This window comes from Monodon monoceros, unplaced genomic scaffold, assembly GCF_005190385.1.
Source record: "Monodon monoceros isolate NGI ecotype Baffin Bay Population unplaced genomic scaffold, NGI_Narwhal_1 Super_Scaffold_8, whole genome shotgun sequence".
NCBI lineage: Eukaryota > Metazoa > Chordata > Mammalia > Artiodactyla > Monodontidae > Monodon > Monodon monoceros.
Window position 1 is genome coordinate 64,115,920 of NW_021703785.1, and position 14,402 is coordinate 64,130,321.

At 36.4% G+C, this 14,402-nt stretch overlaps 1 protein-coding gene across 6 annotated transcripts in view; it reads right to left on the reverse strand.

Annotated features, from left to right (window-relative positions):
- NBEA (neurobeachin) overlaps nt 1–14,402 on the reverse strand; it is a 618,768-nt gene that overhangs the window by 289,943 nt on the left and 314,423 nt on the right. For all 6 annotated transcript variants that reach the window (XM_029209906.1, XM_029209902.1, XM_029209901.1 and 3 more), the window contains 2 exons: nt 7,125–7,233; nt 3,105–3,271 (listed from right to left, as the gene is read on the reverse strand). In XM_029209906.1, the coding sequence (XP_029065739.1) occupies nt 3,105–3,271; nt 7,125–7,233 (276 nt within the window). The remainder of the gene's footprint in view (nt 1–3,104; nt 3,272–7,124; nt 7,234–14,402) is intronic.

Consider the following 14,402-nt stretch of genomic DNA (forward strand, 5'->3'; position numbering starts at 1 on the left):
TAAGGGAGAGAGACCTGGAGAATTTGGGAGTTACTAACATATTGGTATTTTTTTAAGCCATGAGACGAGATAAAATTGCCTAGAGAGTGAATAAGACAAAAAGGAGAAGCAGTCCGACAACTGAGCCTTATTAATTAAATACTAAGAAAGATTAGAGTTCAGTGTCCCACTTAGTAAAGGATGATAATAGACAGACTGTGTGTTTTTCAGTTAATCAGCACTGGGAGTTAACCTGTTCTTCTGAGGGGTCCTGTTGCCAGTCTTCCCGTCTATCTAATGAGCTGCCATAAAGGGAAAGCTGAGCAGAGGATGCATTCGACACGTTACCACATGACTGTCACTATGGAAGTCTCTGTCCTTTAGCTGTATTTTAATTATCTGGTGAAATATTAAAACCAAACCATGTACAGCTTTATACATTTAAGGTAATATCCTATATTATACCAGTTGAATTATTAGCAATATAATGTTATAGTCCTCACTGTATATAACTGAGTAGATAAATCCAATTCGGATGACACAAAAAGAGAGACAAGGTCTATAGCTAGGGCAAAATGCTCGTGCTATTGTACTGTCTTAAGGTTAAATTCTGCGTCAACTTCGCTAAGCTATGTGCTCAGCTGTTTCATCAAATACTAGTCTAGATGTTGCTGTGAAGGTATTTTGTAGATGTGATTAACATCTATAATCAGTTGACTTTAAGTAAAGGATATTATTCTCAATAACGTGGGTGGGGCTCATCTAATCAGTTGAAGGTCTTCAGAGAAAAGGCTGACGCTTCTTGGAGAAGAAGGATTTCTGCCCCAAGACAGAAATCCTGCCTACGCTTCCAGCCTGCCAGCCCACCCTACAGATTTCAGACTTGCCAGGTTCCATAAGCATGTGAGCCAATTCTTTAAAATAAATCTATATATATCTATTCCCATATCCATATTCATATCCATAGCTATATCTTATCTATATCTATGTCTTACATATATCCTATTGGTTCTTTTCTGTTTCTCTGGAGAACCCTGATTGACACACTCTGCTTCTATTTGTACAAGTTGTGTGATACTATCTAAGTTTCACTTAACCTCTGAAATCTTCAATTTCTTCATTGTAATATGAAAAAAAATTTCAGTATCAACCTTAATAGAGATGTTCTGAATGTTAAACAAAATAACCCATGTAATGTTCTTAGTATGGTGCCTAGCACACAATAAATATTTAATAAATGTTAGATGTGGTGGTATTGCTATTATTATAAGAAACAAATATTGAGTGTTCACTATTTTTTTTTTTTTTTTTTTTTGCGGTACGCGGGCCTCTCACTGTTGTGGCCTCTCCCGTTGCGGAGCACAGGCTCTGGACGCGCAGGCTCAGCGGCCATGGCTCACGGGCTCAGCCGCTCCGCGGCATGTGGGATCCTCCCGGACCGGGGCACGAACCCGTGTCCCTTGCATCGGCAAGCGGACTCTCAACCACTGTGCCACCAGAAAAGCCCCCACTACTTTTTTTTTAAACATCTTTATTGGAGTATAATTGCTTTACAATGGTGTGTTAGTTTCTGCTGTATCACAAAGTGAATCAGCTATACATATACATATAATCCCCATATTCCCTTCCTCTTGCGTCTCCCTCCAACTCTCCCTATCCCACCCCTCTAGGTGGTCACAAAGCACTGAGCTGATCTCCCTGTGCTATGCAGCAGCTTCCCAACAGCTATCTATTTTACATTTGGTAGTGTATATATGTCCATGTCACTCTCTCACTTCGTCCCAGCTTACCCTTCCCTCTCTCCATGTCCTGAAGTCCATTCTCTACGTCTGCATCTTTATTCCTGTCCTGCCCTTGGGTTCTTGAGAACCTTTTTTTTTTAAGATTCCATATATATGTGTTAGCATACGGTATTTGTTTTTCTCTTTCTGATTTACTTCACTCTGTATGACAGACTCTAGGTCCATCCACCTCACTACAAATAACTCAATTTCGTTTCTTCATCTGTCATTGGACACATAGGTTGCTTCCATGTCCTGGCTATTGTAAATAGTGTTGCAACGAACATCGTGGTACATAACTCTTTTTGAATTATGCTTTTCTCCGGGTATATGCCCAGTAATGGGATTGCTGGGTCATGGGGTAGTTCTATTTTTAGTTTTTTAAGGAGAGTGTTAACTATTTTTAAAGACATTATGTTATAATTTTACTTTAAATTCAAATAATAAAGTTTTCTTAAATCTATCTTATACTTGAGACCCCAGGACAGTCTGTCAAATACTATCCTGGCCATATTCTAGATGTTCTTCTCTAACTAACAGAATCACTTCTACCAGAATTTTTCTTAGTGTCTCATCCACATTTACCCAATCCCTAAACTCTGCCAGACAGAGACTTAATAAAAACAGTCAATGAGATAAGATAAAACGAAGACATACAAATGAAGAACATTAGCAATCTAAATATAGTGACCTGCTTCACTACTATGTTTCTAGAAGGCACTGTGCAGAGGACAACAAAACAAAACGAAACAATTTTAAGCTCACAAAACTTCAGGAAGAAAAACACTTGTAATGCAAAAACAACCAATTTTGGTTTTGTTTCTATTATAATACCATAAATACCCTAATTTGAGATGAAACCTTTCCTAAGAAAGACTCCATAGAGAAATATAGAAGAAAAAATTTTAAAAGAATGTATTACTTCTTCATAGTGAATGCTTATATTATTATTACTTGTGCATAAAAAAATTAAGAATGATATAAATTTAATAATTTGAAGAGTTGGCTCTGAAAGATTAAAAACAAGTCACTTCTTATAACTAACACCAATGTTATATATGAGAGATGGTAGTCTAAAATACTTGCCTAAACAAATTTTGTATTATGTTACACATTACTATGAATTAGAAAAAATTTCCACTAGATTACTTTTAAAAGTTTAGATTTTCTTTTAAACCATTCTCAAGAGTCATTACTAAAGATTTCAGGAGAAAAATTAAGCCATTTTTTACACTTTAAAACCATATTTTGTAAGGAACTTTTAAGTTTATAGTTTTTTTTTTACTTATAACTACTATAATTAACCTATGAGTTACTGTTTACTTCTAGTTTTTTATAACTCACCTATGAGAAACTGCTCCCCAAGCACCATGCTTATTTGTGAGAATGTTAAGGATCTTCTGTTTCAGCTGATTTGCAGTCACATGGTCCCTATGTTTCGCAGCACTAATGAGATGGTCACACATCTTTTCTTCCTCTCTTCTATCAGCAGCGTATTGGGCACACTGCGACTACAAAGAAATACAAACAGTGCATGATAATAAACCACTACCGTGTGTAGGAAAGAAATGATATTTAACCTTGAGTTATAGGGTAATAGTTACCGATTCAATTTAAAAAACTGATAATGTAATCTTTTGAAAGTTTATTCTAAAATACACACACACACACACACACACATATAATCACCTTTCAAACTGGTAAAAATATGTTCTTTCTTCATGTTTATACATAAAGTATATGTAAAGTAATTTGAATATTATTAAGTAATATAATCAAGTAATTAATGACTTTTAAGGTTCCTTCCAATTCTGAAATTCTGGTTTTAACATATTCTAAAAATAAGCATTTTAAAAACAAAATGATTTATTAAAAATGTAAACCTACTTATTATTTTAACCTATATAGTATATATCTCACTTAAAATAAGAGTTATGTTCCTGATAATTATATATAGATCAAAAACTTGCCACTTAATATATAGTGTTCCATTTTGTAAATGGCAATGTGGTGTAGAAGAGAAAGCAGTAGTTTAGGAATTAAGACCTGGATTTAATTTCACACTTTATGCAAATTCTGTTTTTTTCACTGTATTGAGTTTTACATTTGTAAAATGAAGGGCTAAAACAAGGTTTTCTCTACAGTGTCTCCTAGCTCTAGAATCTAATGTATTCAAAGTTTCTCATGATAACTACTACCTTAATCTTATCTTCCCTAATAATCAGTTGTCCTGTCAGCTATCTGTATTCAAGTTCATTGGTATTAGCAACACAGGTAATCAATCTCATTGTGTATCAAAAAGGCTCAATACAGGGCTTCCCTGATGGCGCAGTGGTTGAGAGTCCGCCTGCCGATGCAGGGGACACGGGTTTGTGCCCCGGTCCGGGAAGATCCCACATGTCGCGGAGCGGCTGGGCCCGTGAGCCATGGCCGCCTGAGCCTGTGCGTCCGGAGCCTGTGCTCCGCAACGGGAGAGGCCACAACAGCAAGAGGCCCACGTACCGCAAAAAAAAAAAAAAAAAAAAAAAGGCTCAATACAAACATGAAGATGAATATCTCTTTAACCATAAGTTTGATTTGTTTTGTATAATAATTTTTGTATAGGGTAGAGTGACTGCAGACTTTAACATTATCATGTATGTAATACAAGTCATATAACTACAAAAAAAGTTTTGTACATCTAAAAAAATACATATAATGAGTTCACATTCATCATTACAAAGTAAAAATCTTTCATGTAAGGTATCTGAACATATTCCTTTCAATTATCTATTGATACAGACTACTACCACAAGTCATCTCTTCCAGAGAAATAACCCTACAGTAACCTAAGAAGGATTAATTCATTTTCCAATTCATCTTTTTGTACAGGGAATCACCAATTAGTACAATGATCTGCCTCCATAATGAGGTTAATATTTCATTAGCTCTTTGGAGAGTAAAATTAAATTTTCATTTTTCTTCCTTAACAATTACAGTGGTTAACCAAAAAAAATTAACTGTGAAGTACCCACCTCAAATTAAATACATTTTTTCTTTTAATTACAGGCCTATATGAGAGATACAGAAATTCCTCAAAAAGTCCTAGTATAAAACATTATGACTTTTACAAAATCTTTTACAATTTAAAAGTGATATAAGTTTGGTAAACCACACACACACAAACGTACACGTAATCAATTCATTTACTAATACAGCTTTAACCTAAAAAGAACAAATCGAAACATCTCGGTTAAAAAACAATGCACATTCGTTAAGTAACAATGACAATACTCTCAAAATTAGGTTTACATTAGTAATTTATTTTATGTGTACACAATCTAAAAACGCTGAGTCTTCATATCCCCTTCATAGCCTCTACACCTCTCTTAGCCATGCATCATCAACAAGAGTGATCTCATTCATCCCCGAGGGGGTAAAAACTGGTATTAGGGTTGCGTGAAAAAAACCTTACTCTTTTAATGTATAAAGCACAGTTGCATATACGGTACACAAACAGATATGCAGCATATTGATGACAATACAATAAATCAAGGTGGGGGCTGATTAGGATGACAACTATTTAAAAATTGTCCTTGTGGGGAGCAACAAAGAAAAAGGTCGAGAAACACCTCCCTTAGCTTAACATCACCTTGGTTAAATATATGTTAGAGCTTGTAACTAATATCTAGCTGCTTGAAAATCTATTTTAAATGCTTTCACATGACAAATATTGATCTGCTTATATTCCCACAAAATATCCTGATTTTCTTAGTAGATATATGATCAACTCAAAACTGATTCTGCAGGGAATTCAGTTAATAATCTAAGCCTTATTTACTAACAGAAGTCAGAAGTTAATTGAATATTCTTATTTTGTCTAGAGTTCTGACATATCTTATACCTAAACATATTATATTCAAAGAACTCAATCTTTTCTTGTCATCCAAATTACAGCATGATACCCAATGTTATAAACATCAGATGCTATTTACGGTTGAAGCGATACAAAACTTCATTTTGACAAACACTTGTCAATGGACTTTTACCAGAGTTTAAAATGTTTGTTTTTTGCAAAATAAGGTTGTGTAATCCCATATGACAAGTGTGTGCTGTCTCATCTGACAAATAAAGCAGAGGTTATGGGTTTTAAAGTGACAACAGCTATTTTTCTGCCTCATGTTTTTTTTTTTTTTTTTTTTTTTTCCGGTACGCGGGCCTCTCACTGTTGTGGCCTCTCCCGTTGCGGAGCACAGGCTCCGGACGCGCAGGCTCAGCGGCCATGGCTCACGGGCCCAGCCGCTCCACGGCATGTGGGATCTTCCCGGACCGGGGCACGAACCCATGTCCCCTGCATCGACCGGCAGACTCTCAACCACTGCACCACCAGGGAAGCCCCCTGCCTCATGCTTTTTACCTAGGTAGGTCAGAGATCACTAGACCTAGGACATCAACTTGCATGGCTAAGAGAGCTGCTTTACTGAGATAAAAACCTCGTCAAAACTGAAACCGTGGGCTCTGGCTTCCAGCCACACCACACTTGTTCGCATGTCATATTAGGAGAATAAATTGGTGGAGTTATATATTACTTTCAAGACCACTGAAGTCCAACCTAAGCCAAACACCAGGTCACCTCAATATTTCTGAAACCAATGTTATTGAATTAGGACAATACAAATAATGTCAAATAATTATTGACATGCTAGGAATATAAGAATAATGTTCTTAAAAAACTATTAGTATGTAATATATAGTGCTTGAACATCCTTTAGTTTTTGCATACAAAATAGAAATGACAGCTATTTGTTCTTTACTCAAATGATAGCTAATTGTACTTATGAGGATTTTTCAACTATTACATTTCCATATATAGATCGATACATACAGATCTACATTTATATCATATATAATGGCATTGCTTCATTTGTCACTAAAATATAATTATAAATATAAAATATGAACTAAAATAATCTTTGGCCACTCTAAATAAAGATAGATACATTATTAAATAATAAATTACTGAATGGTAAAACTGTTTCTCCATATAACCACTGTTACACCCATATCTAATGGTGTGTAAACTATGCTGAAAAATTACTAAAGGAATTGCATTATAAAACTGTATTTGCCTTTAAGAATAAGTCAGAACAACTTCAGTCCACCAACTGGTTAGGAACAGGGCAGGATGGGTCTCTTCATGTTGTAAATGAGGTAAAAAGAAATAAGTGCCCTGTATTTGACATTTACTAAAGCTTTTAAAAACTACTGAAATGACTTCAGTGAAATTCTTCTCTTAAAAAAAAAAAAAACCTTATGTAAGGTTACCATTGGTGACAACCGACTTATAACAGAAAAGCAGAATTTAACTCAATCCCCAAACCTTACCTCGAACTCTGCATGTTTATGCACATCCTCAGCTCTCTGTCTATTCAAAATAAACTCAGCTTCATTTGCAACACGAACTATATGGTCCTTCATAGCATGGCATAGCAATCTGAAAAGAAAAATACCTTTGGAATTATTATTCTTAATAGCTTTGTTTAATCCAATTTTTTTCAATAACCAAATTTCAGTATTGCAAGTATTAACTATGCATAAATTTTAGATAAAGCTAAATAATATAATTAAGAAATACACTATTATATTTTTGCAGCAATGCCTCTTAAATATAGTGTGCCTTGTGAACAAATGATTCAGTTAATTCAATTAAGTTATTTAATGCACTAAAAACCAAGGATTTTTGACACTTTTTTAAATGGCTAGAACAACAAAATTCACTGCCATGGAAGTAAATTTTCACACAAAACTGGATGACCATATGTTAGGAAACCTATAGACTGGATTCTTTCTTTAATTAATACAGACAATAGGACTGACACCTAAAATTCACTTAAATGCTCAGATTCTTAATTCTAAGATGGAACTACCTTGAAATGAGTTCCAAGCAGCACTCAATTCAAGATAGTTCTCAGTAGAAATCTTTCCAAAATCCATGTGTGTTCTGACACAGATTTTGTTACTCCACGATGAGATTTCGGTTAAATTATGACTGTCACTCTAGGACCAGCGGGAACTTCCTGGCAGTATCACGGAAGCACCACTAAAATCTTGCATAGCAGCAGGACAGGTAGAGAGATCACTTGGAAACATGTAGCAGTATTCTCTTCAATCACATAAGAGGGACACAGGCACATTCCAATGGGAATATGGTCTAGTCTTCAGCATGAAAGTTAACGACAACATAAATTATTCAAAGACACAACGGTTAGGGGAATCTGCTAGAAACCACAATAGTTGGGGAAAAGAGGCTCAAACTCCTATGTAAATAATGTTGGAGGGCAAACAATCATATGGATAGTCTTAAATTTAATCACTGAGGCAGCTGGAAAAATAAAAGAAGTTAAAGAAAGACTAAACTCCAAATATTAACTTTTGATGACATCATTGGTCTATATTTTATAGATAGTCTTCAAAAGTGAAAAGAGATGTGAGAGATTAGAGTATTTCATTCAATGGCTTTGTCTAGTGCATGAAGGCTGAAGAAAGCCAGGAAAAAATCTAATATGTGCAAATTAGTGCAGATTACATTTAAATAGATTAACAGAAGACAGCTGGAAAGGAGAGACTCAGTGTCTGGCTGGTTAATAGGTACTATTCTCAGGAACAGAACAAGTGGATGGGCAAAGCCAAGAGGCATGGTGGCAGAGGAGGGGGTGGGGTGGGGGAGACTCATGCCTCAGACACACCAGAGAAATTGCATCAATTGTCCGAAAGTCTGTCCTCCTACCTCTGACCCTTATGAGTCATATAGCAACTAATATACGATGTTTTATTTCCATGCATCTTCTTATCTTATTGTCATTCTGGGTGACCTCATTAGCCACATGGGAAACCATTCACCACAGTACCTCACAATTCTCTGACCTTTTAACGGGGAACCAAAAATCCCTAAATCTAAGATTCCTTTAGAATCTTCAATTCTACCTCACTTCAGGAAATCACCTCACTGGCCATAATCAGCTTCACATCGTAAATCTTTATGCCAACAATCTACTCTCTGGTCACAATCTCCTAGCCTAAGTGCTTTCTCTCCCCTTCACTCGTCCCTCTCTGGCCCCAGGCAAAAATAAGCTCACTTCCAACTTCCACTTCTTTGATCCCTCTTTTCTCTTAGTCCTTCAACCACTGCTCAGATTTATCTCCTTCCCCCCCAAGCAAGGATCCCCCCCAGTCCACACTTTAACCATTCTCTTTCCAGCACCTTCACTCAATTCCTGATCTGCCTGCTGTAATTGCTCAGGAAATACATAATCCTAGGTGAAGACGTGGGTCTCCCTCCTCATTCCTACATCTGGACCTCTGAGGAAACTTAAGTTGACTTTTCTAAAATAATTTTGTTAAGTCTGTATTCCTTGTCATGTGTGGTCACTGAAGTCTCTGTTTCATTATGTTAGTGTCAGCTAACGATTAGACAGAGATTTCTTTAAATGCCTGAATCCAAAAAAATCTCCCAGAATTTCTCAAGCAGCCGTGTGTGTGTTTGGACAGCCCTTGAACACTCAGCCAGGCAGGTTTCAACTCTACCTTTGCATTTACTTCCTGCTTCCATAGAGTCCCAGCATCAGCAAAAGATGAGAGTTTGGGGCCTTCTCAGGTCTTTCCAGAGAATGAACACAACGTTAAGCACGTGCAGGGCCTTTTACATTTCCAGCAATATGTCAGAGCTTTTCAAAGCCCTTGTGTACATTTCACTCCCCAGCTGCTCCTCCCAAGCTTTTTGGTGTGTCTATCATTTGCCTCAACTGTTAATCTATCACCTCAGGCAGCTGAGGTGCCTATCACCTCAGGCAGTAGCAGTGAGGTCTAAGATATTAGCCTATAAATGTCTTCAACAAATGCCCTCAGGAAATCAGTTTTGTTTTTTTTTTCCACTCCGGGCCACTTCCAGGTTAGGTAAAATAAAACAAATCTTTTAAGTCATTCTTCCAGGGAGTCATCAGACAGATCAGAACAAGTAAGTGATTTAAAATTCTTTGCTAATGAGGTCTATTATGCTCCCTCTGGTACAGTGCTTATAATGTGTGCTGCATTTTTATGGCTTCCTTTGAAATGGGGAGCAAAGGTTGGGACCGGAGTGAGTTAAAATGTCACAAAATTACTCTATCGTCACACCCACCAATAATTTTTGAAAATATTTTTGTTGCATATACAATTATTGAGAATTTTTTTTTCACACGTTGAAAGTATTATGTTACTTTCTTCTAGCTTTCTTTGTTGCTGTTATTCTTTCTTTCTTTGTTTTTGGCTGCGTTGGGTCTTTGTTGCTGTGCGCAGGCTTCTCTAGTTGTGGCAAGCAGGGGCTACTCTTCACTGCAGTGGGCGGGCTTCTCATTGCTGTGGCTTCTCTTGCTGCAGAGCCCAGGCTTAAGGCATGCAAGCTTCAGTAGTTGCAGCACACGGGCTCAGTAGTTGTGGCTCACGGGCTCTAGAGCGCAGGTTCAGTAGTTGTGGCACATGGGCTTAGTTGCTCCGCGGTATGTGGGACCCTCCCAGACCAGGGCTAGAGCCCATGTCCCCTGCATTGGCAGGCAGATTCTTAACCACTGTGCCACCAGGGAAGTCCCTGTTGCTGTTATTCTAATTTTCCCTTTTGGTAGATGATCAGTTCTTTCTTTCTGGGTGCTTTTGTCTCTTTATTTTGGGCATTGTCCAGTTTCAGTACCATGTATCTAGTATGGATTTCTTTTTATTTAGCCTACTTGAGGTCCATTGTGACTTCTGTGTCACTGTATTCTTATTTTCAATCAGTTCTTAAAAATTCACAACAATCATCTTTTAAAATATTTCATCTCCCCTACTCTGTATTTTTTTCCTTTTTCAATTCTGATGATTTGTAAACTAAACTTTCTTAGTTTACCTCCATATCTCTTAACATCACTTCATTTTTCATTTCTTTCTCTTTCTGCATTCTGGGAAAAATTTCAAAATGTATGTTCCAAGTCACTGGTTCCCTTTATCTTTGTCTAATCTGAAGAATCATTAATACATGGAGTTTTTTCCAAATTGTATTTTTAAATTCTATAATTTTTGATTTTTCAAATCTTCCTCTTCATTTTGATGGTCTCTTCTTATTCATTCAATTTTGTGCTATTTTATTTCCTGTATTTCACAATTCTAATCTTGGTAGTCCCCGGGGATCTAAATTTTTTGTTTCTTCCTTGTTGATTCTCATACATAGTGGCTTTCATTCTCATATATTTAGTACTCTTTGACTGTTACCTCATTTCTGGTCTTAATCAGGAGTCCAACAGACCTAACTTGGATAAGTATTTGCTTTTATTTCTTTTGATACCAAGGAGAGCCCACTAGAACCATGTCAGCCTCTCTTAAGGATCTTGGCTTAGCATGAAAGTTTCAGGCAAGGTTCTGTACTTAATTCCTGGCTAAAGATTTAAAATCCTAACAGCATTGCTGTTTTAGGCATATGTCCCCAGGGCATTCCTACTCCTTGAGACACCAATTTATAAGGGGGGAGATGTGGCCCTGGAGAAGCCTAAACCATTTATAAGATGCATGTTGCCTCAAAGAGTATATCCTAAGTAGGATGTGAATGTTCTGTAGCAGAAGATAACCTCAGATCACTGAGTTACCCATACAGCTTTATTCACTTTTCAATCTGCTGAAATGTGACTTTAAGATCATCCTACACTAAATTAATCACCAGTCTTGTCAATTTTACCTCCATAATATATTTTAATGTTTGTTCATTACTTTAACATTGTTTTAATTCAAGCCTTAATCATCTCTCATCCAATTACAATAGCCTCATAATTTCTCTGCCTCCCTCAAATCTTCCATCCTTCTGATACATTTTTCGCTTTGCCATTACTGTTATTTACACTTAAATTTCTTCAATGGCTACTTTTTTGCACAGCCTCCAGACGCGCAGGCTCAGCGGCCATGGCTCACGGGCCCAGCCGCTCCGCGGCATGTGGGATCTTCCTGGACCGGGGTACAAACCCGTGTCCCCTGCACCAGCAGGCGGACTCTCAACCACTGCGCCATCAGGGAAGCCCTCAATGGCTACTTTTAATAGACAGGATAATAGCCAAACATTATATATAATATCAGTCTACTTCTGTAACCTTATCTACTGCCTTTTTAGCATACTTTTTCTATGTTCTAGAAAAACCTTCCTAGTTCTTTTAATGACTCATGCTATTTCAGGATTTCTATATGTGCCATTTCTTCTTCCTGTAATTCTTGTCATTCCCTCCTCTCAATACGAGTAAGATCTCCCAATTTCTCAAATGTTCTGGGTGTTATAATATTTATCCCACTGTCTTATGGATTTTTTCCCCTCTCTTCTCCTTTTAATAAGTCTCTCTATCTTAGACTGTGAAGTTCGTTAAATGAGGTACAATCACTATTCATCTCTGTTTCCAACATGATCTGCATTTACATGTCATGAAATATGGACTCACCAATAACATATGACTAAATGGAAAGATGACTGAATGAATACATGAGCAGGTTATGTGGGAAGGGGGGGCAAAGAAGAAACAGAACTTTAATGATTAAGGCAGTTTAACACTATAAAATTCTATGATACATTTAGCACATAAAAAAGAGGTAAATAAAAATATCAGATAACTTGGGAATTACGGAACATTTTCTTCCTCAGAGTATCTGTACAAGATAGGAAGTAAATGAAGTGGTCTTCATCTTCTACTGTAAGTTTATTTTTCAAAGGAAATAGAAAAAGAAAACAATTTGTTCAATTATATTCATTCCTGTCCTAAAACAGAGTTGTCATGGATACAGGAAAGAAGTCAGGAGACAAAACAAAATATTCTCTTCCAAATGGGACAGATATCATTGCAGCAAGTTCCGATTTTCTAGGAAGTTTCTAATTTTATGCAGTTTGTTATAATTTAAATTGCTTGTCATTGACCTGAAACCCTGAGATCCTGAATTTTAAATATAAGTAATTCCTGTAATTTGACTGAAAGAAAAAAAATATCAATAGGAAAGGCAATATGAGAGGTCAGACAAATTAGTCTTTCATCATCTCTAGATGAGCGAGGGGACAGAAGGCAGAACTAGTTTATATTTAAGTTCTGTCTTTTATTAGTGTTATAAACTTGGACAAATAAATTTTCCTTGTGTCTGAGTTTTAGTTTTCTGATTAGAAAATGGGTGTGCACTGTCTCAGATATCCTATAAACTGGAAGAAACAGTGCATGCCCAAGCTCTAAGATTACAGCTTAAATTTTAGATCCTGATTTATTTAGTCAAGAAAGCAGACCCTGATTGGAAGTAAAGTGGCCACACAGTGTAGGAGCAGATGTAATACCTCAGTGTCACTTCCTCCGGCCTCAAAACCTTAAAAGAATTAGGCATAGAGTTTCTAGTGACACTGCAAGGAAGAGGCTGGCTGTATCAGCAAATTTCAATTTCTTCCTGTGCTAGAGTTGTTTAATAGACTATTAAAAAATCTGGAAACATTTATAATTTTTTTAATATAAATAATATAGAGCTCAGAAAAAGAGTAATATATAGAGCTCAAAGACAGATTATAACTTTTAACATAGAATTATGCCCATATTTGCTTTATTAGATAATAAAGAACATAAAAGTATTTTCTGTTGTTTTAAATCTTAATTTTCACAAAAAAAGCTAGGGTTGATTTTTTTTTTTTCTTTTTTTGATCCCACGCAATGTGCCTATACTTGTTTCAGTTCTGTCTCCTAAAAGAAGCCTTCCCCAATCATTACTGTCCACTGAAATAGGTCCTTCTTCTTAAGTCAATGCAATTTTTATATCAATTTTTTGCACTTAGTTATATACTGTCTATGACACTTTGAACTGTTTAATTTTTTGTGCATGTAAAACCTAACTTCTCAATTACAAATTACTTTGAGATGAAGACCAGATGTAAAATGTATTTGTATCACTGCTAAAACTATATAATGAGTATTCTATAAGTATTCAGTTTTGTTTTGTTCTTCTGTATGTATTATAATTATTTACATAGGTGTTAAGAACTTCAGGAATACCTGTACAGGTATTACACTACTTTTGGTAATTAGAAAATAACAACTTTTTCTTAATCCTTGTCCAGCTTGGACTGTGACTCTTCATAACAGCCATGTTATAAAATAAGTATTCTGTTTTTTCACATGTCGTCTGTACACAGCAACAGAGAGATAAATTGTCTGTGTGTTCTCATTTTACGAACATGGAAACTAATCCGCCTATAATCAATGCTTCAATTCCCTGGGCACCTTGGGAAGAGTTCCTAGACTAAAACTAATGGCTCAGGCCATGACCGTACTCTGGCTTGCTCATTCTATTCTTTTACCTCTCACCTTTAGTGTATCCTTGGACTGACCACACACACTGTATCTTCATGGCAGCATTGACTCTCCTGTAACCAGGTAGTTCACTTCTCCCTGTGTCTGTTTTTTAAACAACATACCAGCCACAAATGCAAAGGCCAACTCTAGTCTCCTCTGTTACCAAGTGATCCTGGTTGTGTCAGAATGGGCACAGAAACTAAATCGAAGTTTTCTAATAAAGACGTATCATTTGAATCTAGGCTGGCATTTGCTTGCAATATGTAAGCTAAGGACAACAACAAAAACAAAACTTTATGTCTCT